Source organism: Thalia democratica, chromosome 6 (genome assembly GCF_965202585.1).
Source record: "Thalia democratica chromosome 6, ktThaDemo2.hap1.1, whole genome shotgun sequence".
Lineage (NCBI taxonomy): Eukaryota > Metazoa > Chordata > Thaliacea > Salpida > Salpidae > Thalia > Thalia democratica.
Window position 1 is genome coordinate 2140684 of NC_139170.1, and position 22168 is coordinate 2162851.

The following is a 22168-nucleotide window of genomic DNA, read 5'->3' on the forward strand; positions in this document are numbered from 1 at the left end:
AGTATTTTCATTCATTGGTTTTTAAATTCCGAAAGCTAGCTCTTATGTTTATAAATGTTTTTATTATTTTATTAAATAAGATTAAGTTTCGTTTGTTACAAAACATTAGTAAATAAAATGTCACTTTTTTGTAAATTTAACAAAAAAATTTTAATTAAAAACATAGTTACACTAAGTCACAAAAATGCAACAAAATTTTTAATATGAAAAATAAAAAAGAATTTACTTTATTGTAAACTAGTTTTTCCACAAAACTTTAAGCATTTAGTGACTTTAGCTCTCAAATATTAAAAATGATCCACAATTACAACATATTCTATTTTTTTATTTAAAATTTGTACTACCTTAAGCTGTTAAAAAGTTAACATACAAGGACAATATTAATTTCATAAAGTTGTACTTGAATAAAATTAGTTTAGTTTAAATTTTACAAAAAATGTTCAATATTTATTAACAAAAAAAAATGTTTATTGTCAGCATTCAACTTCAACTTTTATTTGATTATTCCTATGGCAGTTTACTTCACCTGCTGAAAAATTAAGTTAGCATCCTTCTTTTATTACACTAACACATGTTTCTGTGTGTTAACGGAATAACACACTTTTCAACGGATCTATGAAAGTTAAGGAAGTACTAATAAGGATGTAATCAAAGAAGTACTTCCTTGACTTTTAAGCTGTATGATTTGTTATCATTGTATTGAAAAGAACAATCTGATTTAACTTTTTTGAACTTATTACCAAGTTGTAAAACATTTTTAGTTTTAAATAAAATAAGTGTTAAATTGTTATTAAAATCATTAATTTCTTTGGAAAAAAATTAAGACACACGTTAACCAGAAAAAAACTAAACATCGAAAATTAAATTTCTTAGTATTCTAGCTCACATACATATTTAGTAGTGGTTAAATTCAGTTAAAAAGAAAAAAAATCTGATTTTTCTAACAGATCTAGTTGTTGAATTAACATTTTCGTTATTTTAAATAGTAAAGTAGCTGATAACAAAATCTTAACTTTGAGTAAAAACATGTGTTTCAGACTATTATAAATTATGATCGCTTCAAATACAAATAAAAAAACAATTTTTATATGATTTATCTTATTACTTTAATTTATAAAATAAAAAGAATTTATAATGTGTTTTTAATAATAGTTTTATAACAAGCTGTAGTGTTTTGTACGTATGCATATGCTTCATTAGTTTTGTTTTTGTTACAAAAAGAGTGAATTTAGACCTAAACAGAAATAGTTAGAATGCCACATCTAAAAGAAAAAAAATGTTTATTGGATTATGAAGCTTTTTTGATATGTGCAGAAATAAGGAAAAATTCGAAACGTTTATCTAATATGTTTTGTCTTACGTTTTTAATTTTGTTTATATAAATTAGGATGTCGTATAAATAATTTACAGCTATAAATTTTTCTTAACATTATCAATAGAATCTAAAGTTAAATAAGTTTTGCATTCTGCTTTCAGACAAAACATAAGTCAAAAGCGTCACTACTTTAAATTTCAATTAATTTATACTTATATCGAAAATAACAAAAACTGTAGCTAAAAACTCCGAAAATTAATTATAAGTATAAAACAGAAAGATATAAATGTTTTACAAATAATACTTGTAAAATGTAACATTTTACGTTTAAAATAAACAATAAAGATGTTTTGTTATTTTCTGTGGGCTATATCGTTATCTGTTTATGTTTCTGTGGGCTATATATAGTTTACTACTTGTCTATAAATTACTCTTTTTCCGAATTCTATTAAGTTTGTTGAGTTACTATCGTAAAAACATGGCTTAAATAGTTGAACTTAAAATCAGTTTTTGGTAAATAGAATTAAAAATTAAGCAAAATATTGCTTCTGAATTATTAAAGTTAGTAATGCAAATAAGTAACTTAATTAAAAAAAAAGTTTTATAAATTTAAAATCTACACGCGGTATATCTAAATATTTCAAAGAGGTTTGATTGTGTTATTGTAAGTTTCATCAAATTTGAAAAAAATTAGACCTAAAAAAAGTTAAGTCTTTTTCATGATTGAAAAGTTTTTTTCTAGAGCCAATAATAACGAAAATAACAGTTAAGTATTAATAATACAGTTTTAAAACTTCGAAATGTTTTTAAAAACACAAATATTTTTTGAAAACCTTTACTAAAAATAGTCTGGTTAAATTCTTCTGAGTTAAATGGCAACATGTAAAATACTTTGTTTTTAAAATAAAAATGATAATTAATAAAAAAAGTTGTTAAAATAGGTGTTAATCTGATAAAAAGCGTTATAAAAAGTAACTATATAAAACAAGTTTACTAGCACAAATGCATAACTTTTAGTGGTTAAAATTGGTTTAAAAAATTTATAAGGTTCCTACAGTTGTTTTAACAGGTTTAAGTTTTGTTTTGAATTTTTGTTGTTTTAACAATAAAACAGCTGTATTAAACTCTTAACTTTGTGCCTATTAAAGTGGTAGTAAACAGGTGTTACAGACCTTTATAGTTGTTATAAAAACAAATTACACACTAGTTTCATATAATTTACTGTAATTTTAATTTTAATGTGCATATTTTTATTAGTCAGGCTTAAAGTCATTTATTAAAATTTTCGCTTAATTTTATTATTCAATTTTTTTTTTCAAAGTAAATTACCACTAATTTGATTTAATGACTATGATACTTTGCGCTAATAAAAAAAAAAATAAAATTATAGTTTACAGAAAACCAAGCAATATATCTAAAACATTTAAAAAAGCAGAGTGCTAATTTGTATTTTTGCGTTATATTTTGTTTAAATTTCGTGCGTTAATTGTATTAGCGGTCGGCAGTTTTTTGTAAGTTAAAGATAAAATTTTGAAGAAAAGTTGCCAAGCTGTTTTTAATAAAAAATATTAAAAACATGTAGTGATCAATAAAAATAGCTTTTTTAAGGGGAAAAATGTGATAAAATAAGTAATAAAAAAGCACAAGTAAGTACTAATGAAAAAAACTTTAATTTTTGTTTGAAAATTAAACTTTTTAGCTAAAAAGAGTTCAGACTATAGCTTTGCTGGCCGTTACTTTGTTCTGGTTGTGTTTAAAGTTATAGTTCAAACTTAAATATCAAAAGTAAAAGAACCTTAAATTTTAACTAAAGTATTTATGGCTTAACAACTACGGTAATATTGCTTGAGTTGATTATGATGCGACATTATTTTTGAGTATTTTTTGTTTCAGTTTTGTGTAAAGACTTAGGGCTTCAAGATAAGGCATTAACAACTTGTGAAGTTGTTAAAATCCATTCAAGTAAAAAGGGTTAATATTTCAGTTGTATTAAAGTTATAAATAAAAATGTTACAATCTTTTTTCCTCAATTTCTTTAAAATTTTATTGAAAAAATAAAAACTGTAAAAAAAGCTCCTAATTAAGAGTAGTAGTGAAAAAGGTGACTAATATCCACTAGAAGGCGCTGTATAAAAGAACAAATTGGTATCTGAGTTGTTATTTTACTTACATCTCAGTTATGTAAGCATTAGTACCGACTAAGTTTAGTTAGTATGAGTCTTGCATTTCTTATAGTGTGCACATTATCATAAGCTAAATTTGTTTTAACGTGCAAAACAATTTAACATCATCAAATAATCATTACTGTTTTATAAATATAATATTAAAAGCACATTTGTAATTAAAAAAAAACTTAATTTGTTTTTGCTTTGCACAAGTTGTTTTCAGAATAGAAAATTATGTTGTGGGCCCAATTGTTTTTTATTGTCACTTTTCAAAAGTTAAATTATACTACTAGACCATTATAGTGTGTTATATGAAACCGAGTTTTTTGGAATGCAATTCTTAAGTTGAAACTTTTTGTTGTTTACAAGTTTTGTTTTATAGCGCTACAGTTGTTAAATGTATTATAATTTGTAACTTTTGTTTGAAAGGGTTTTGTTATTTTAACATTTATACGGAAATTCAATGATGAAATTAATATTGATCATTATCTTTGTTTCAAAAGTGTCATCATTACCTATTGAAGTAAGTTAAAACTATCACTGTTATCTTTTTGATTGTTAAACAAACTGTTATTAGGTTTTTTAAACTACATAAAAAAATTTCTAGTCGTTTTCAGTTTTTAGTATACATAAGTTAATTTGATAAAATTTACTAGCTTTTTTTTGTTTACATTTAAAAAGTTAAATTTACTAGTTTTAAATTCTACTTAGTTAAAATAAATAGTTGAGTTTATGTTAAGAGCAATCGAAAACAAAACTAAATTCAATTTAACTTATTTTATTAAACAAAAGACTAAACATTAAATCAATCTTTTAAGAATACTTAATTTGTTTTAGAAAAACTCGCAGCTATCTAGACGAAGTGTTCAAAATTCTTCAAACGTCACAAGTAAGTAAAGTTTGTTTTTATGTAAACAAAGTGTCTCATTATATATTCTTCGTTTTAATAAACTTGGTAAACAGTTAACGCAGTTAGACATCTTTCTTGTATTGTATTTAGCTATTTACTATAGTAAGCTGCAAATATATATAAGTACTTGTTAAAAATATTGATTTGATTGACTTGTAAATTAAGTATTAACTTGTTGAAAACAGGTCATTACAGAAGTTGCCCACCTGGGACCGATGTAGAAAACATTCCTGATTGGTGTATTCCAGCAAGAACAACTTGTTCGAGTTAGTTTATTATATTATTAAGTAAAATAGTATATTAGTTTCATGTTGAACTTAGCTTAAAAATGCAAAGATAAATGGCAGGTTTAAACTTCGGTTTTAGGTTGAAACCACAGTTGTCATTTTTCGTATGTAAAGTTTCAGTGTATTAAAATTAAAAAAAAATTTGGATGACTAAAACTTGTTATTCTGGTGAACTTATCTTCGCTGAATAATTGTTTATTAAGCTTCCCTTGTGTATTTTCTGTTTTTGTTTCAAGCAAATCTTTTTTTTATAAACTGGAACTCAATTTATTTAAATGCAGCAAATAAACGTTTTATAGTCCTGAACAAGACATTAAACTGTATCCGTGGTGTATGACGCGATAACCGAAAAAAATTTTGTACACCAGGTCCTTTGACTAAAATTATTGGCGCTTTTTTGTCTTTCAATAAACAATATATATGTGTGTATATAAGATTCTTACAATATGTAAAAACTTACAGAACTCAAGTTTCGTGCCTACGCACTCCTCAACTGCAAAACAAGTTCAAAATAAAGTACAAAACAAAACATTCAAATGATATTTAAGCATAAATACATTATGACGTAATTTTAAAACTGTTAAAAGTCATGAAAAATGGCCTGTGCGAAAATTAACTTATCAATCGACAATACTTAGGCAAAAACTCATAAAACTTCATTAAGTTACTACAAATGTGAACAGAGAATTGAATAAAATAAAAAGTTAAATAAAAATTTAAATTTAAATTGATGTAAGATAAGACCTGCCTAAACAAAAGAAGCGAGTCGTATCTTTTTGTAGACATGTAAAAAAAATCGCTTCTGAATTAAAAAAAGCTTTAATTTCACCTTGTGTGAATTTAATTTTTTTTGTTGTTTTGTTGTTTTTAGTATTTTGTACTTATTTTGAACTTGTTTTGCAGTTGAGGAGTGCGTAGGCACGAAACTTAAGTCCTGCAATTTTTTACATCTTCTTGTAATAAACGTTTTTAATAAAAAAAAGCCCTTAAGGTGGGCTCTGTGTTGATAAATTTATTTTATTTAGTTAATCAACTCTTTTATATATATATATATATACTACTAGAATATTCTTTTTCATAAAGTAAAAAACACATAGAAAACTGTTTTATTTGAATTGTTCTAAACAAGCTGATTTAAAGGAAGCTGCTATAGAGAGGAGTCAAAAGTAAAAAGATCAGAATTAAACCAATATCTCTGTGTTAATTATCAATTGTTGGACAAAAATGGATCAATAAAAAGATTCCAAGAATTACTTAAACCAGCTAGTATCCGTACTTTAGAAGGTTAACTTACACTATTTATTATTTGGATAGTAACTGTAAGATTGATTTAAAACTAGTTATTAAAGTTTAAAATATGTTAAGAACGGTATAAGTTCAATTAAATTACCTTAAACGTTTTAAGTGCCAAAAATTTGCTTTTTAAATTAACTTCACAACTCAAGAGCAGTATATGTTTATTTACTTTGATCAAACAATTTCAAACTTATAACAACAATAAATTTAAGTTAATTCCCAACTTAAAAAATTGTTTACATGTTTTAGATTTGGACCCCAACTTGGTGTGCTCTCCTGAAAAATACTCCTCGGTTCAGTTCAATCTCCAAAAAAACAACGCGATCTTGCATGAAGTGAGAGCCTGTGTTCCGGAAAATATATTCTACAACTTTGTGACAGAGCCAGTGACAACAACAACCATACCAACAACAACAACCATAAGAAGTTGGTTTTTTATCTAAAACTAATTAGAATATTTATAAATGTATAATTTTGATTGTTTCATATTTTTGTTTACCTTTTTAAAATTAAGTTTTTGCAATGGAACATTTTAATGTTAAAAGCTTTAATGTGAAGTTATCAAAATACCAGTTGTTAACAATTTTTCTTTTCATAATAAAAAACTGCTGAAACTGCTGGGTGTTATATCGGTTATAATAAGTTATAACGGTTTTTTAGACCACTATAAAAATAAAAAACATTATATTCTTTAGTAATTTTTTATTAACTTGTTCAAGGGGAACTATGGGTTGCCTGTACCCCAGAACAAGATATAGGATTTTACCCTGAATCGTGCGTACCAGCATACAATACTTTTAAGAGTTAGTTTTCTATATTATTTGGTAAACTATTAAGTAAGTTTCATGATGAACTTAACTCAAAAAATGCGAAAAAAAAGGTAATTTATACTGATACTTAAAAGAAATATTTGTCATTTTCGTATATAAAGTTTTAGTTAAATAAACAAAAACAGCATTTTATTAACTGAATAAATACTTATTTATTAAACATACCTGGTCTATTTTGTAAAAGGTTTTTTGTGATTTTTTAAAAACTGAAGCTTTATTTATATAAAAATAGCAGATTAACGTTTTATATACTATTAAAATACTTTTTTACAAAAATTAAGAAAAGTGTACAAATTGCTAAAAACAAAAATAATGTTACAGGAAATTGTCTTGAGGAGCAGTCAAAAATAAAAAAATCAGAATTAAATCAATACCTCTGTATTATTTATCGTTTGTTGGACAATGATGGTTCATTACTACATTCTTATGAACTACTTAAACCAGTTAGCATCGACATTTTGGAAGGTTATTTTTAGTTTTTGTGCTCGAACTTAAAAAGTATAAAATTTCTAAATAAAATAAAATCTATTTCACTATTAAATTGCTAATAATTAAGGCTTACAAAAGATTTATACTATGCTCAAAACTGACAACAGTAAAAAGTTTGGTTAATATTTTTTATAACAAAATTATTGTTTTAACTGTAAAGTATTGGTATCAAACTTACAGTTTTTCAATCTATTTCAATAACGTGCTACTTTAAATAGCAAAACTTTTTAATAATTAGCAACAAAGTTTTAATATCTTGGTAAAACCCTGACACTTGAGTTAATATTTTAGAAAACATTTGCGGATGTAATCGATATAAATGTGCTAGAGTAAACTTTCATTTGGAGAAACATTATGCATTTTTGGTAGAAGTTCAGACTTGTCTTAATGATGAGTTTATTGATCAACACAACAACTCAAACTAACTTCATTTTGTAGAAATATTTAGATATCTACTATATTGTTGAGTATTGTATCTACATGTTAAAAAACAGTTGAAACTACAATACTTCAATTATTTTCAACAATTGAAGCTATTGATCTAGCTGATTTATGCGACAAAAGTATACGTGAATAAATTTAAGCTTCATATAAATCATTAACAAGCTATCAGCTGTCATTTCTTAAGCTATATTTTAAATAGAATTTGATTTGTTTTATTTTTATTATGATATGTGCTCACTTAACGTTTTTGTTGTAAATAAACTTTTTCAAGTTTTTAATTTGAAGTACAGGTAAGCCTTTAAAGTTTAAATGAAACTAGTATATATAATTACAATTTTTTATTTTCGCCGAATATTTTTTTTAGCTTATGATAGTTACATTAGCAGTAAAATATTATTAGTTTATCGGTTTTATTACAACTTTATAATTTTTATAATATCTATTTTTAATTAAAAACACAATTTATTTTTATTTTTTAAAATTGAATATTGTTAAAACAAAAGATAATCACAAGTAATCTAACAGCATTGATAATATTTTTATAATAAACTACTAAATATGAAAAATATCAAGTCACTACTGTTAAGTAGAATTATAAGTTAAGTTGTTTTATAAATAAAAACTAGTTACCTTACAAAAACAATGTAATATTAACTTTTTAAAGAACTAAATTACATTGATTATAAAAATACTAATTTTTCTTTTCAATTGCATAAATTAGGTTTTTAAATATTTTCGTAAAAATGCATGATTTTTTTTAAACAAGTTTGATTTTAATTTTAAATTATTTAGTCTGGTTTTATTATAATGTAAAAAAAAGAAATATGTTATATTAAATTGTTAGTTATGAAAGTATTAGTATAGTAAGTTTATTGTTTACTTAAAAATAAGTGCTGCTTATATTCATTATAACTTTTTTTTTTAAAATTTATACTTGAACTGTAGTATAATTTACGCAATACAATAAACAAATTGTAAAATAAAGGATTAATATTAATATAATTAAGGCTTAAATTTTAAATGAAACCATTAATTTAGTTAAAACGTTTATGTTTACTAAACTACAACTTAAAAATTGATAGTAGTACTTTTATTTTTGATTTATAATCTTCTAAGATGTTTTTCGATCAAAACTGTTTAGTTGTAATTTATAAAATACTTTGACAAGCTAGTTTTATCTATCTTTAATTTGATCTTGTTTCAATTTTATAATTAAACATCTTTTAATGAGTTATAGTTAAGTATTCATATCCTAAAACTAAAAATAAGTCCTAACGTTTTTAAATATCAACAAAAAAAATCTATTTTTGATACACAAAAATAGAGCGAAATTAAATATATATAAATAAAAAAACCGAAAGTTATTTTTTGAGGAACTAAAAAGTTACATATAACATAAAAAAAATAAATTTTTCTTTAGGTTTTACGTAAAATTATTTCACTGTAAAATAGTTTGTAACTGAATAGTACAACTATAAATAGTTTTAAACTAAAGTTGTGTTGATTGTTTGTATTAATATTTTTATTCAAAAACTTTAAAAAGCTGTTTAAATTTTTTTTTTAGAAATTAGTTTGTTATTAGTCAATTTAGATTGGTAAAAAATTATCGTTTGCTAAAAAAAAATAGCTAACAATAAAAGTATGTGTATATAATAAAAATGTTAAGTCAGAGAAATTGAGTAAATTGTAAAGTATATCTGTGTAAATTATTATTAGTTAAATTGATTATACTAAAACTTCAACTTAGCTTAACTTACTAATTTTCCTAGTTTTTGTTTTTGAATCTAATAGCTTTTACAATATTTTTGTTGATAAAATTACCAAAATATAATTATGCACAGCATTTAAACTACTTATTCTGAAGTATTTAAAAGTAACATTATTATTTAACATCTTTTTTGGTGTATACTGTAGTCTATCTAGTATTTTGTTTAAATAAACTCTATTGTAACTTGTTAGATACATTTTAAAAACTTTTAAATTATTTACTTTTAGGAGAAAAAAAATTTATAATATTCAAATTTGCAGTTTTATTTTTATGATATTGCTTTTAATTTAATTTTAAATTTTTTTAAAATGTTACGCGAAAATAACTACCGACTTCAGTAAGAAAACAAGTCATAGTTGTTTTTCTTTTGATCAATAAATTTATTGAATAAGCTACACCTAAGCTTCATGACGATATATAAAAATTTTATCATATTTAAAATAACTTGGTTTACACATAATATATTTGATAAAATTAATAACATAAGCTTGTATTTTAATCTATAACTAGAAAATAAATATTTAGAATTTTGAAAATTTCGAATTTGATATACTACTTTAGCTTTTCTAAAGATTAATTTAATACAGTAAAAACATTCTTTAAGATTTATAAATATGCAGAAAACTTAAAAAGTTTATCAAATTTAAATCAGAAAACAAAAGTACTAAACTAGTACTGAAAACAAAAAGAAAATCTTTTATTAATAAGCCATACCAAATAGTATAAATCAAAAATACAAATTTTTAATTTCGGTGAAATGTTAGAAATTTTCAGTTGTGACTACAAAAAAACATAGAAAGCATTTGAAGCTACAAACATAAAATAAATGACAATTGAAATGTTATAACTTATAAGAGAGTTTTTTTGAATTGTTAGAATTGTTGCAGTAGTTTTCCTCGCAACTTTCATAATACTTTTCTACATTAGGAAGTACGTTCAACCCTTCCTTAATTTCTGCATCGTTTTTGCTTACAAAATTTAACTCGCCAAGTGATCTGGAACCATCAATACTACACCCTTTGTGGGTAAAATTTTCGCCAAAAACTTTATACGTCGCAGAGAAGCATGACATTTTGCCCACAAACTTTTTGATAAGAGTATTTTCCGCAACTATTTTTGGGCAAGTTGTATTTTTCAATTCACAATTTTTGCTCGGTCCGCAAGAGCAACAGTTTAAACTGACACCAAAGCTCACAGTGCATAACAAAAGCAGTAAGAACTTTATCATATCTATAATGATTTATACCTAGAAAACAATGTTAGTTTTTAAACTAATAGCGTATCTTTAGTTCTAAATTTTGTCATAAGTCTTTTATTTTACTTGGTCTACGATAAAATAGTTACATCAGATAGGTTCACAGATAATACTTTTAAAAGTTCTGTTGTTTTGCAAATAAATTTCGAGCTAGAAAAAGCAAATTTACTATGTATGTGCTAAAACAAATTGTAGTTTATGTATAAATTATGATGTAAGTATTGTGTAAGAAAAAAGTTCTTAACAGTAACATTGTGAAAAGATTTTACTAGTATATTAAAGAGTTCAAGCTTATTATTTTCACCAAAATTAAACAAGTTTTTCTCAAATGTTACACTTATTTACTCATGTTTTTAATTTTCTGTGCACTGTAAGAAAAATGTTCTGTAAAAAAAATCTACATTCTTTCAAATTTTAAACTACTTAAGTGTAATTTTGATAAATTTTTAGCAAGTGTTTAGATGCAAGTTTATTTATAATATTAATTTTAAATTTTATTGTAAAGACACAGAAAAGATTTAAGCTTATTTTTTTAACAATGGTACAATAAACTTTCTGCAAAATTAAAGTAGTTGATACTAAAAGTTAAATTTACGATTTTATAATTTTTCTTTACTTGTTTAAATATTAATATTGTTTATTACGTTTATAGATATTTCACTTATAATTCATGCCATTAAGTATGTTAATTGTTTGGTTAAAAGCTAGCATTGTATATTTCATATCTGATATTTGTTCTTGTATAAAATTAAACAAGTTTTTGGTAAAAAGCTGAAGTTAGTTTAGTAGAAATAAAAAAGATTAGTTCAAAAAAAGGGTTTTTTTGTATTTTTTGTGTTTACTTCTGCAAAAAAAATTATTTTTAATTAACTTATTTTTTCTAAAATATTACTTGATTTAATCGAGAACATAAAACAAAACTTAAATACATAGAAAATAATAATTCACTTACAAAAAAACAACTTTAATTTTTTGAAATAGTTGTAAACCTGCTTGCAGTTATTTTTTTTTTAATTCGTAATACTTGTGATGTTTTTATATTGTAAATAAATTAAATTAAGTTTAATACCAAGTTTGATATATAAAAAAAGTAAACTGTTACATTTTTAAAAGTAAAGCTTGAAAATAGCTGTGCACTAAATTACCTAAAAGCAGAAAAAAAATAAAATACTTTCTTTACAAACAATAACTAAATTAATTCACACTTGATGTTTTTTTGAATGAGATTAAGTCTAATAAATTCAATAAAAGTTTTCTCAAAACTATTAAGTAATAATTGTACAATTTAGACTGATCTTAAAATGTAACCAAATGCGTACAAATTTCCAAAAGTACAAAATAAAAAGAAGAGTGCTTTCAATTATATTTTAAGTAAACAGTAACTGAAAAAATTAAATTATTAATTTGTGAAAGTTTCACTCAAGAGAAATATTTAAAACCTTATTCTTTAATTACTAATGCTTGCAAAAGATTTTTTTAACAAAAACGGCTCTTTTTTTTAGGTTTTTTCCGATGAATCTTGTTACTTAAGACTAACTGCCTAAGTTGTTAACAAAACAGTTTTTAAAATAAATAACTAAAAAAGCATTCATTTTAATTATCTTTTCTTGCTAAACTGTGGGACTGAAAGAATTTAATTAGTGAGAATGTAGAACAAATAATTTATTTTTTTTAATGTTCTAGAACCCTGCTACTACATCAAATATTATATCTGTCCACAACAAAAAGTACATATTTTTTAGATTTAAATTAATTTCGTACTGCTAACTATACAAGTTAAGTAAGAGTAAAAAAATGTAGTATAAAACGAAATAGGTTGTTTACTGGTTATCTTTTTTTTCTAAGTTTAATAAAAATTTGAATAAAGCTTTTTTAAAAACCAGTGGTCTTTAGAAAAATCAAAAACTCTACAAAATAATTATTAAAAAAATGTTTTGTGCACAAAAAAAAAAGCATAATATTGTTCAGTATACTTGTTTTACCTGAATGAGTTATGCATTGTTCTATAGATAGTTTTATTCTTAATAATTATTTATAAACTTTTTAAAAATTGAAAACAAACTGTTTTATATTAAAAATAAAATGGTTTAAACCTTTTTTTTAATAATTTAAGTTTTCGTGCACAGTAAAACAAGTTAAATTCAAATTCACACATTTAAAAACGCTGGTTTAAGCTAAAAAACTTGTGCTAACAAAACCTGATCGATACTAATGCTTAAACTATTGAGGCTTAGGTTATATAACAGTTTAGTTATCAATTTTAATCTTTTATACACCTTATAACAGCACCTTTTAGTAAAATTTTTTACCTTTTTCTTTAATACTTGTTTTTTGTTTTTTTAAGTAATAAACAAACAGCACGTGATAAATAGAACGACAATTGGATTTTTTAAAAACATTTTTGTATATTTTTAAAACAAATGCTGAACGAGGAACAATTAAAATATTTTAAAACCACTTTTAACTTTATTGACCTTAGTGTTAAGGTAGATTGTTTTTTTTTAAGTTATTACTTTACCAATCACTTTTTTCAGAACTTAAAGTTCAAAGTAAGGACAACAGCTGCTTTATTTTCATAAAACATAAAACTAAATAAAAAACTTAAACCTTTAAAAACAAAAATACAATTTGTTTGATAACTAGTATTATACATACGAGCGATTAGACTTGTTTTTTAGAAGTTGAACTTTTTTGATAACTTTTTGATATCTGGTCAATATCTGTTTGTACAGCTGTTTTTGTAGAAATTAAAGTTTTTAAAAACACTTTAGAACTTAATATTTTCAAAAACTAAAATGTGTTACCTATTGATGATAAACGCAAAACAATTTGACTGAATTTGTATTTTAAATAAGATTTGTTTAATTATTTTTCTAGAAACTATCATAGAACTTTAAAATTTACACTTAGTTTATGCTACAAGTATGTATTCTTATTTTTCAGAGTTTTGACTCTTAAATGAACTTTTAAGCAAGAAAAAAGTAAATTTTAACTTTTTAATGTATGATTTAACAGCAAAAAATATATCAAACTTGTTTTGATACATTAAAACAATTTGAAGTTTTTTTTTAAAGTGCGATGTTTTTAAACTTATTTGTTTCTAGTTTTATAGATTTTAATTTTTATTTTTCTAGTTTAAGTTACTTTACTGCATTACTATTTTCAATTACGTTTTTAATTATTAAACTTTTCCTTTAGCTCAAATCTTTAATTAAATAGTTATTAAGTTTTGAAAAACTATATTCTGCTTTATAGAACTAACATGATTTACTAAATACTATAATAATATGTATTTAGTAATGTCTTGTAAACACCTTTAAAAAACATCACTTTAACAAAAGTATTGTGTTCAATTAAAACTAAAAAAATTTTATTTGAGCTTTTATAACTATTTTAGTCTTAAATAATTAAAAATTTTACTAAAGTTAAGTTGATTTTTACAGGCTTTTAATAGAAAAAATACTTTAATACTTTTAAATAATTTTAAATTATGAATTTATTTATTTTCAAGAATTCAAATTTAAAATGCTGTTGTTTCTAAGAGAACAGTATGTTTACAACAAAAAAGCTGTTTAAAAACTTGAGGCTTATAAGCAAACGTATAAATGCTTACAACCTAGAAGTATAGTTGCATACTTCTAAGTATAGAAAAATGACAACTTCTATATAGTCTAAAAATAACTACCATAACTTTATGAAATATTGCTTAATTTATTTAATTTTAGTAGATAAAACAACTAAAACCGACAAAAAATCAAAAACAGTGATTTGTAAATAAACTTTATAACAAGTGTTTTTGTAAAAAAAATTGCTGTTAAGTTTTAATAACTGTAAATGGTACATCTGAAAAATTTATCCGTTTTTTGTTTAAAATGTTTCAGTTTGTGTCATTTCTAATTCAGTATCAACTTTTAATGTTTCTTCTTCTAATGGTTTTTCTTCAGGTGGTTTTTCTTCTAATGGTTTTTCTTGTAATTGTTCTCCAGCAAATTGGTTTTCATCTTTTTCTTTCGTTTCAATTTCTTTTTCTTTATTACAACCTGATAAGTTTATTAAACCAGTTGAACAAACAGTAAGTTACAAACTATCTTTAGACTTTATTTGTTCTGTTGTTGGTCTTTTTTTAAGTTGTTCATGGTAGCGCATTAAATTTTAATTGCTGTGTTTTTATAATATCTTTTTATGAATACTGGAAAAAAAAATTATTTTAATGAATTTAAAATTGCAAAAAGTAATTATAAATAAATCGTTTAACTTTATAGATTGCTTGTTTATTTATTATGCGTAATTTTTAAAACTCAATTTAATCATTTTTTATTCATTAAACGCTGCTTACCTTTAATTTCAACATCATAACTCTCATTATTTTCTTTTGTAGCTTCGTCTTTATTTTCTTTATTTTCTTTTGAAGCTTTTTCTTTTTCTTGTTTGAAGCATTCAAAAAGTTTTTCGTAAAAATTTTTATGCAATTTTCTCGGGTCAACAACAATTGATGAAGGTTCTTCTGTAAAAAGACAAGTTAAATTGTTTGTAAGTTTTAAAGTTTATTACAACTCAAAATATAATTAGTAAGTTTGATTTTAATTACCTGATTTGGAAGCGTCTTTTTCAGTATTTTCAAAGTTTTTACCAAGTTCCATGTATTCAAATAGAATATCGCTTAAACTAATTTTGTCTTTTACTGAATTAGACACAGTACTTTCAAAATTCTGAGTTTTTTCAGAAATCTGAGTATCATCTGGCTTTTCAGTTTCCAAAACTTGGTCTTCAGAAATATTTTCTGCCCAAGCTAGAGCAAATGAAAGAATAAAAACAAAGATAGTTTTAGTATTCATATTTTTTTTGTTGATTTCTGTTGTAATACTTAGTATAAAACATGAACTTAATTAAAATTGAACTATTATATAGTTAGCGTTTCTAACTAGACAAACAAAACTTAAAAGTTTGTTATTCTATTATTACAGGACTTCAATAAATAGTTCATTGCAATCATACTTAAATGACGTTAATTGCTACAAAAACAAAACAAGTAATAAAAAAAAAACTTTTGAAACGTTTTCAAAATGTACGTATGTTAATGACCACTTCATAGTTTTTTTTTGTAGTTTTACTTAATTATATAGTTTTCTCCTAATACAATTTAAGCAACTCAGTTGTTGTATACTAAATAAACTACTGACTACTGACGTGTATACTTATTGAAGTATCCTTAATATGCGTATATTTGAAAAAAGTTTTAAAGTAGTTTGTATTATTATAAATAACAAATTACGTCAATGAAATATAATTGCAGTTAACTTATTGTCCAAGTACTATTAGAATAAAGTAACAACTTTTGTTTATTGAGTTCTAAGCCTTTAGTATAAAGGAGCTCATTTCAAATCAATTTCATAAAAATTTCAAATTCTTATTTGATTCTTATTCAAATTGATAAGAACATAACAAAACATGAGTATCAAATTAATTTTTGTTTTCGCACTTTCATTTTCTTTAGCCTCGACAGAAAATATTCCTGAAGACCAAGTTTTGGAATCTGAACAACCAGAAAGTACTCTGATTTCTGATGATACTCTGATTTCTGAAAAATGTGAAACTTCTAAAAATACTAAGATTTCTGGAAACGATGTCTCTGATTTAGCAAAAAACAAATATAAATTAAGTGATTTATTGTTTGAATACTTAAAAATCGGTAAAAACTTAAAAAACACTGAAAAAGATGATTCAGAATCAGGTTAGTAAAATTTAAATTTAGTAACTACTTTGTTTATCATTATTTCTATTGTATTAAATGTTTAATCTTTTAAACTTCAAGACAGTTAACTTCTTTTTGTTTTTTTAGAAAAGCCTTTAGTTTTTGTTGACCCGAGAAAAATGCATAAAAAGTTTTACGAAAAGCTTTTTGAATGTTTTAAACAACAAGAAGAAAAAGCTTCAAAAGAAAATAAAGAAAAAGAAGAGAAAGTTACAAAAGAAAATAATGAAAATGATGATGTCAAAATTAAAGGTAAGTAGAGTTTTGTTTTTAATAAATTAATTAAAAAGAAATAACATTCATTACATTTAAAAGTAACTTTCAAAAAATTTAAACAAATACTCCTAATAAAGATACTTGTAATGGAATTGGATTATTGACTTAAAAAAAAAATAGTATTTTGTGTAATGAAACTATTTGCAGTGTAATTTTAACAACTAAAACAAATGTTCTAAAAAAATTGAAAGCAAATAAAAATTTATGCGCTGATATTGATCAAAAAAAAAACTTAAGAGGATGAAAAATAGTGAACAACTTTTTAATTTAATTTTTGTTCAACAGGTTTAGAAACTTCACAAAATTGTAAAGAAATAGAAACTGAAACAAATGAAAAAGTTGTTGAAGAAAAACCAAATGATGAACCATTAAAAAAAGAACTAATAAAAAATGAACCATTTGTTGAAGAAGCATTAAAAGTTGATGCTGAACTTAAAAGTTTAGATACAGAAGCAGCTTAAACTTACAACTAATGTAATATTAACAATATTTAAAGTTTATAAAAGCTTTTAAAGCATTTCAAATGCTGTTTAGTTTAAACACAACTGCTGTGATTCATTTTCACCTTTTACATCTAAAATATGAACATGTTTTACGTATGTATACTTATTTAAAAATCATTGTTTTTATATTTTCTTTTATTTTTGATAATTTTGATTAAAATTTGAAGGAAATAAAACTTATTTTAATGATTTTTTGTGTTGTTAAACTTTAATAATAAAAGTTTGGAATTTTTGATAAATTAGACAGTTTTATTTTTTAACATAGCTTTTATAACTTGATAAAAAAAAGTTAAGAAACCCGTTTTTAGGCTTAGTTTTACGTAAAATTTTTTAAGTAAGTGTAGTGCTTAGCAATTATTATAAGTAGTCTAGAATGTTTAAATTGTTTTTTATATGAGTTAATAAATTAAAGTTATAAAAACAAACAAAGTTAAGTGACGTCATAACAAATTTGGTTTTATTAACAAAAAAATAGAATTTCAAGTTGACATTCTAAATATTTTTTTGTTTTTTTCTTATATATTTAAGTTAAGCATTGAAGATAGAGACATACAAAAAAGCTATTAAAAATACAAACGTCTACAAAAAGTTTATTGATACAATTTTATAGTCTAGAAAGTACTTTCATTCATTATTTTTTAAATTTCGAAAGCTAGCTCATATGATTATAAATTTGTAGAATTTGTACTACCTTAAAATTTTAAAAATTAACATAAACGTAAAACAATCATTTTATAAAGTTGTACTTGATTAAAATTAGTTAAGTTTAAATTTTACAATAAATGTTCAATATATATTAACAAAAAAGCTGTTTATTGTCATACAGTGAAAACTTCAGAATTTATTTGATTATTCCTATGGCTATTTACTTCACCTGCTGAAAAATTAAATTAGTATCAATTTATAAAAGGATGTTTTAGTTCAGTTAAACTTAAAAGATGAATTCTGAAACTAATTGAAAAGTTTATCATCTTTTGTTTTATCTCCGGAAACTTAAGTTTGCACCTTTTAAGCTAGTTAATAAGTGTAGTTCCAAGTTACATTAACAAAAGTTTTGAAGTTTAACTTCAGAAGCTGTTTTTGTCTTTAAAATTTAGCTGTAATGAATTAAAATAAACAAAAAATATTTCTAGATGAAAGGAACTTTAATCCGCAAATAAAATCGTAAAAGTTACTAAGTTTTAAATAGCTGTAATCTTAACTTAAACAAATTTTTGAAAAAATAATTTTTTATGTACATTTAAAAGAGACAACAAATGAAATTGTTTTAATAGCAAACATTAATAATTGTTTATAAAATTAAAAAATATAAATAATAATTACTTGGCAGTTTTAATTTCTTTTGATTGACAAAAAATACTGAGTTATTAGGTGTTTTGTTTTTCATCTTCTGTACAAAATAAGTATTTTTTTATAAACTTTTAAATTCTGTTGACTACAGTTTTTAATTTTAAAGTTTTTCTCAAAAAATAGTCAGTAAGCTACACACAATTAGTATTTTATATATAAAATTTTAGTTTTTTTTAATTGGTTTAAATATTTTCGTTACTTTTTGAATCTTAATCCTTTTTTTTTAAATTACACTTATTTTAAGCAATGACCAGAGCAAAACTCAAACGTTTATGAAAGTTGTTTTTAAATATAACTACTACACAAAAAACCATTTTGTTATTCATTTTTTAAATATAGTAGATCAACTAAACTGAATCTATAAAAAACACAATTAAAAGCTTTTAGTAAAATTTTATAAATCTGAGTTTACAAAAAAAAAAACGTTAAACGTTTTCAAAACAGTTATTTCTAATATAATAAACAACAAACCATATTCCGATATTTTTTGTAAATAGAGTAGATATATGCAGTACAAGCAAATAGTAGAAATGAATTAATGAAAGCCGTAACTGACAAAATTACATGAAAAATAATGACCTTTTCATTATTTTGTTTCTGTAAATATAATGTTTATTTAAACAAAGTTTTTAATTAAAACTAATAAACTCTTGTAAAATGCCTTACTAAGATTTTTACCATAGACGAGTTATAATTTTACTGACTTTAAAAATTTATGCCCAACAAAATAAAATGTGCTTGTTAAAGCTAAAACAACATTTATTCCAAATAAGTTCTTAGAAAATTGAACTTTGTCTCATATTTTAGTTGAAAAGTTTGTTAAAACGTTTTTTTCGTAAATTAATCAAAAAACTCACTTGTGCTTCTGTAGCTAATGTACAAACGTATTTATTAAAAAAAGTGAGATATTTTTTATACTTATTAATAAAACACATGATTAACAGAAGAACTAACGTCTATGGTTATTAAAACTGGTTCTAAAATTCCGACAAAAAGCGAAACCAACGCAGATAAAAAGCTGAACAAACCAACTAGACGCACCTGTAATAGATTTTAACTATTTATAAAAGGTTTGAAATAAGCTATGGTAACAAGAAAAAGTCAGTGTTTTTCAAACTTATTTATGCTAATCGAATATTGTTTGATTGTTAACCAAATACAAAAAAAAAGGCCACATAAATCTATACTTGTTTTAATTTTTTTAAATACTAAAACTAAAATAAGTTTAATTTTAAATTTTAAACATTCACAGAAGACTTAAATTCAATTTAAATTTAATATGTTTGAAAAAACAATCGTACTACAAATAACTCAACGGTTTTAGATTGCCTGAGTGCAAATTAGTTCATAAATATTTTTAGAGCCTTACTACAAAAAATTATTTCACTTCATTAGTTATTTAATTGACCATGTAGATAACTAAGATAATTTTTTTAAGCGAATGAAATTTACTAATTGTTATTTTAAATAAATAACTAAGCTTTAGCAAGTATTATGAAAAAAAAAGTGCTAAAAAGAACAAAACTACTTAAATGTTTACAAATATGTATAAAACTCTGCTAAAATTAACATCGTAAAGAGTTACTAATGATTACTTTAAATATTTATATTTAAACTTTTAGATATTAAAAAACTAACTTTTTTATTTTTTCCCAAGGCTGATTTGAAAGTTATTGCTAAAACTCCGGCTACTAAAGGCTGCAATTTTTGTTCAATTTAAAAAAGATAAAAAAAAACCTGCTAAATACATGAGCTTGCGAAAAGTTTACAAATTTTAATCTCAGCTAAAAAAGTTCGACTGTCGCATTAAAAGCTAAAGTGAAGTAGTTACTAAAATCACTAAAATAATTACGATATTAAAGCATATTAGTTTTGTTAATTTTAAAGCAGACTAATAGTTTTATATTTTAAAGATAAAAAAAAAACTTACGAACGATGAGCTCCATATACCCAAGCCAGTCAAATAAAAATTGTTAGTACAATTGGTGTTATTATTATGAAAGTTTGTACTATCATTATTGAGTTCAGTATATTTGAAGAAAGTTGTACAATTTTCCTCAGCAGCATCTAAAATTCCAAACACAAACCAACATACTGAGAAAATAAGTGCAAAAACCTAAAAATAATTTTAATTCTTGTACATACAAAAGACTAGTTCAATAGCTGTTTTATTAGTTTAAATAAGTATTTTGTCAAATCTGAATAAAAATGCGTTAATTTTGATCAATTCACATTTGTCTATAGTTTAACTCAGTGTTTTTGTTAAAAAAATAATTTCAGTTTATTAAAATGTTCTTTGTTTAATTAAGGGTTCGGAAAGTTTTAATAGTAACATTCATAACTAAATAAATGTTTTTTTTATAATTAAGGGCTTGAAACATGCTTTCGATTTATATTTAAACTAGCTTGTAATAAAAGAATTTTTTCTTAAAAAAAAGTTTTTGGTTTACTAAGTTTAATTTAAAAGCAAATTAAATTTTAAGTTATGTAGTTTAATATACAAGCTTAAATTTAAAAATTTTTATTGTTAAAAATAGGGATTTTAAGACTGCATTATTTTTACCAAAAAATTGAAGCAACCTTAATATTTTTTTAACTAAAGTTTATTCTAATTGTGATCTAATATGTTGTACGATTTTAATAATTAGTCCATTGAAACATTGTTTTTAAACTATCTTTTAAATTTTTCAGTAACTTTAGTTTACAAAAACAGACAGACGACAAGATTTTTTTACTTATAATAACCTACCGACCTATAGTTTAGTTATATAAAACAAAATCATAAAAACTGTTGTCTCTAAATGTATATTTTTGAAATTTAACAAAAGTTATTTAAGAACTGTTAAATTTGTTTTGAAATTCTGGATCCTTAATTATGAATAGCTGTCGACTATAGTTTAGTTTCAAACAATAAAACTATAATAACTGTTAACTATAAAAATTTTAATAGTAGCTTTTAAACAATTTAATTATTCTATAACTAACTCCTATTTTTTTAATTCTTTCAGTTAACAACTTTATTTTTTCCAAAGACTCGATATCAACTCCATTAGAAGTGGAAACTTCATTAATTGGGTTCCAATTTAAGTTCATAGTTATTTATAATATTGATCTGTTAAGCTTAGCTATTGCTTAAACTATTTAAGTTTTATTGGCATTTGATATTGAAAAACCAAACTATGGTTATTAATGACTATTAAATTACAAAAATTACCGTCAAGGTGCTTAATTTTTTATCGTGAAAAAGCATGAATAAAAATTTGGTAACAAATAACAAAAATATAAGAACAGATAAAACAGAAATTTCTTTAACTCCAGTTCATAGCTGTTTATATAATAAATCTAATAAGTTTATCTCTTTGATATAAAATTTACATGAAGTTCATTCACTTTAATCGTTTGAAAAAACATAATTAGTGTTTGCGAACGTTTAACTTAAATAGAAATTTATCGACAAAATATCAAGCTCTTTAATACAGAAACTCTTTTAAGTAAAAGTACAAAAAAATCTATACTAGCTTTTGTTAT

At 23.1% G+C, this 22168-nt stretch overlaps 3 protein-coding genes across 4 annotated transcripts; 2 read left to right on the forward strand and 1 right to left on the reverse strand.

The window, feature by feature from the left end:
• The first annotated feature begins 3909 nt into the window (after positions 1-3909).
• Positions 3910-7965, forward strand: LOC145838677 (uncharacterized). The gene is made up of 8 exons (XM_082946299.1): positions 3910-4003; positions 4318-4369; positions 4576-4656; positions 5818-5961; positions 6223-6399; positions 6693-6776; positions 7125-7268; positions 7584-7965. Exons 1-8 carry the CDS (start codon positions 3944-3946, stop codon positions 7715-7717), a joined length of 876 nt encoding a protein of 291 aa, XP_082802425.1. The 5' UTR covers positions 3910-3943; the 3' UTR covers positions 7718-7965.
• A 6265-nt stretch (positions 7966-14230) lies between these two features.
• LOC145838167 (uncharacterized) lies at positions 14231-15640 on the reverse strand. Of its 2 annotated transcripts, none has more exons than XM_082945722.1 (3): positions 15348-15640; positions 15096-15260; positions 14231-14799 (listed from the first exon to the last, which is right to left on the reverse strand). In XM_082945722.1, exons 1-3 carry the CDS (start codon positions 15592-15594, stop codon positions 14627-14629), a joined length of 585 nt encoding a protein of 194 aa, XP_082801848.1. In that variant the 5' UTR covers positions 15595-15640; the 3' UTR covers positions 14231-14626. The 2 variants fall into 2 exon arrangements, with proteins under 2 accessions (XP_082801848.1, XP_082801847.1); XM_082945721.1 differs by having other exon boundaries at positions 15096-15263; positions 15348-15639.
• A 505-nt stretch (positions 15641-16145) lies between these two features.
• Positions 16146-17479, forward strand: LOC145837807 (uncharacterized). The gene is made up of 3 exons (XM_082945258.1): positions 16146-16490; positions 16599-16763; positions 17073-17479. The coding sequence occupies exons 1-3, from the start codon at positions 16208-16210 to the stop codon at positions 17246-17248; spliced, it is 624 nt and encodes a 207-aa protein (XP_082801384.1). The 5' UTR covers positions 16146-16207; the 3' UTR covers positions 17249-17479.
• The last annotated feature ends 4689 nt before the right edge of the window (positions 17480-22168 follow it).

Coding starts and splice junctions, on each gene's coding strand:
- LOC145838677 (XM_082946299.1), top strand. CDS start 3,944: ATGATGAAATTAATATTGATCATTATCTTTGTTTCAAAAGTGTCATCA. Junction 6,400..6,692: donor AACAACAACAACCATAAGAA/GTTGGTTTTTTA, acceptor AACTTGTTCAAG/GGGAACTATGGGTTGCCTGT. Junction 7,269..7,583: donor TAGCATCGACATTTTGGAAG/GTTATTTTTAGT, acceptor TTAATATTTTAG/AAAACATTTGCGGATGTAAT.
- LOC145838167 (XM_082945721.1), bottom strand. CDS start 15,594: ATGAATACTAAAACTATCTTTGTTTTTATTCTTTCATTTGCTCTAGCT. Junction 15,264..15,347: donor AAAAGACGCTTCCAAATCAG/GTAATTAAAATC, acceptor GTCTTTTTACAG/AAGAACCTTCATCAATTGTT. Junction 14,800..15,095: donor TTATGATGTTGAAATTAAAG/GTAAGCAGCGTT, acceptor TAAACTTATCAG/GTTGTAATAAAGAAAAAGAA.
- LOC145837807 (XM_082945258.1), top strand. CDS start 16,208: ATGAGTATCAAATTAATTTTTGTTTTCGCACTTTCATTTTCTTTAGCC. Junction 16,491..16,598: donor AAAAGATGATTCAGAATCAG/GTTAGTAAAATT, acceptor TTGTTTTTTTAG/AAAAGCCTTTAGTTTTTGTT. Junction 16,764..17,072: donor TGATGATGTCAAAATTAAAG/GTAAGTAGAGTT, acceptor TTTGTTCAACAG/GTTTAGAAACTTCACAAAAT.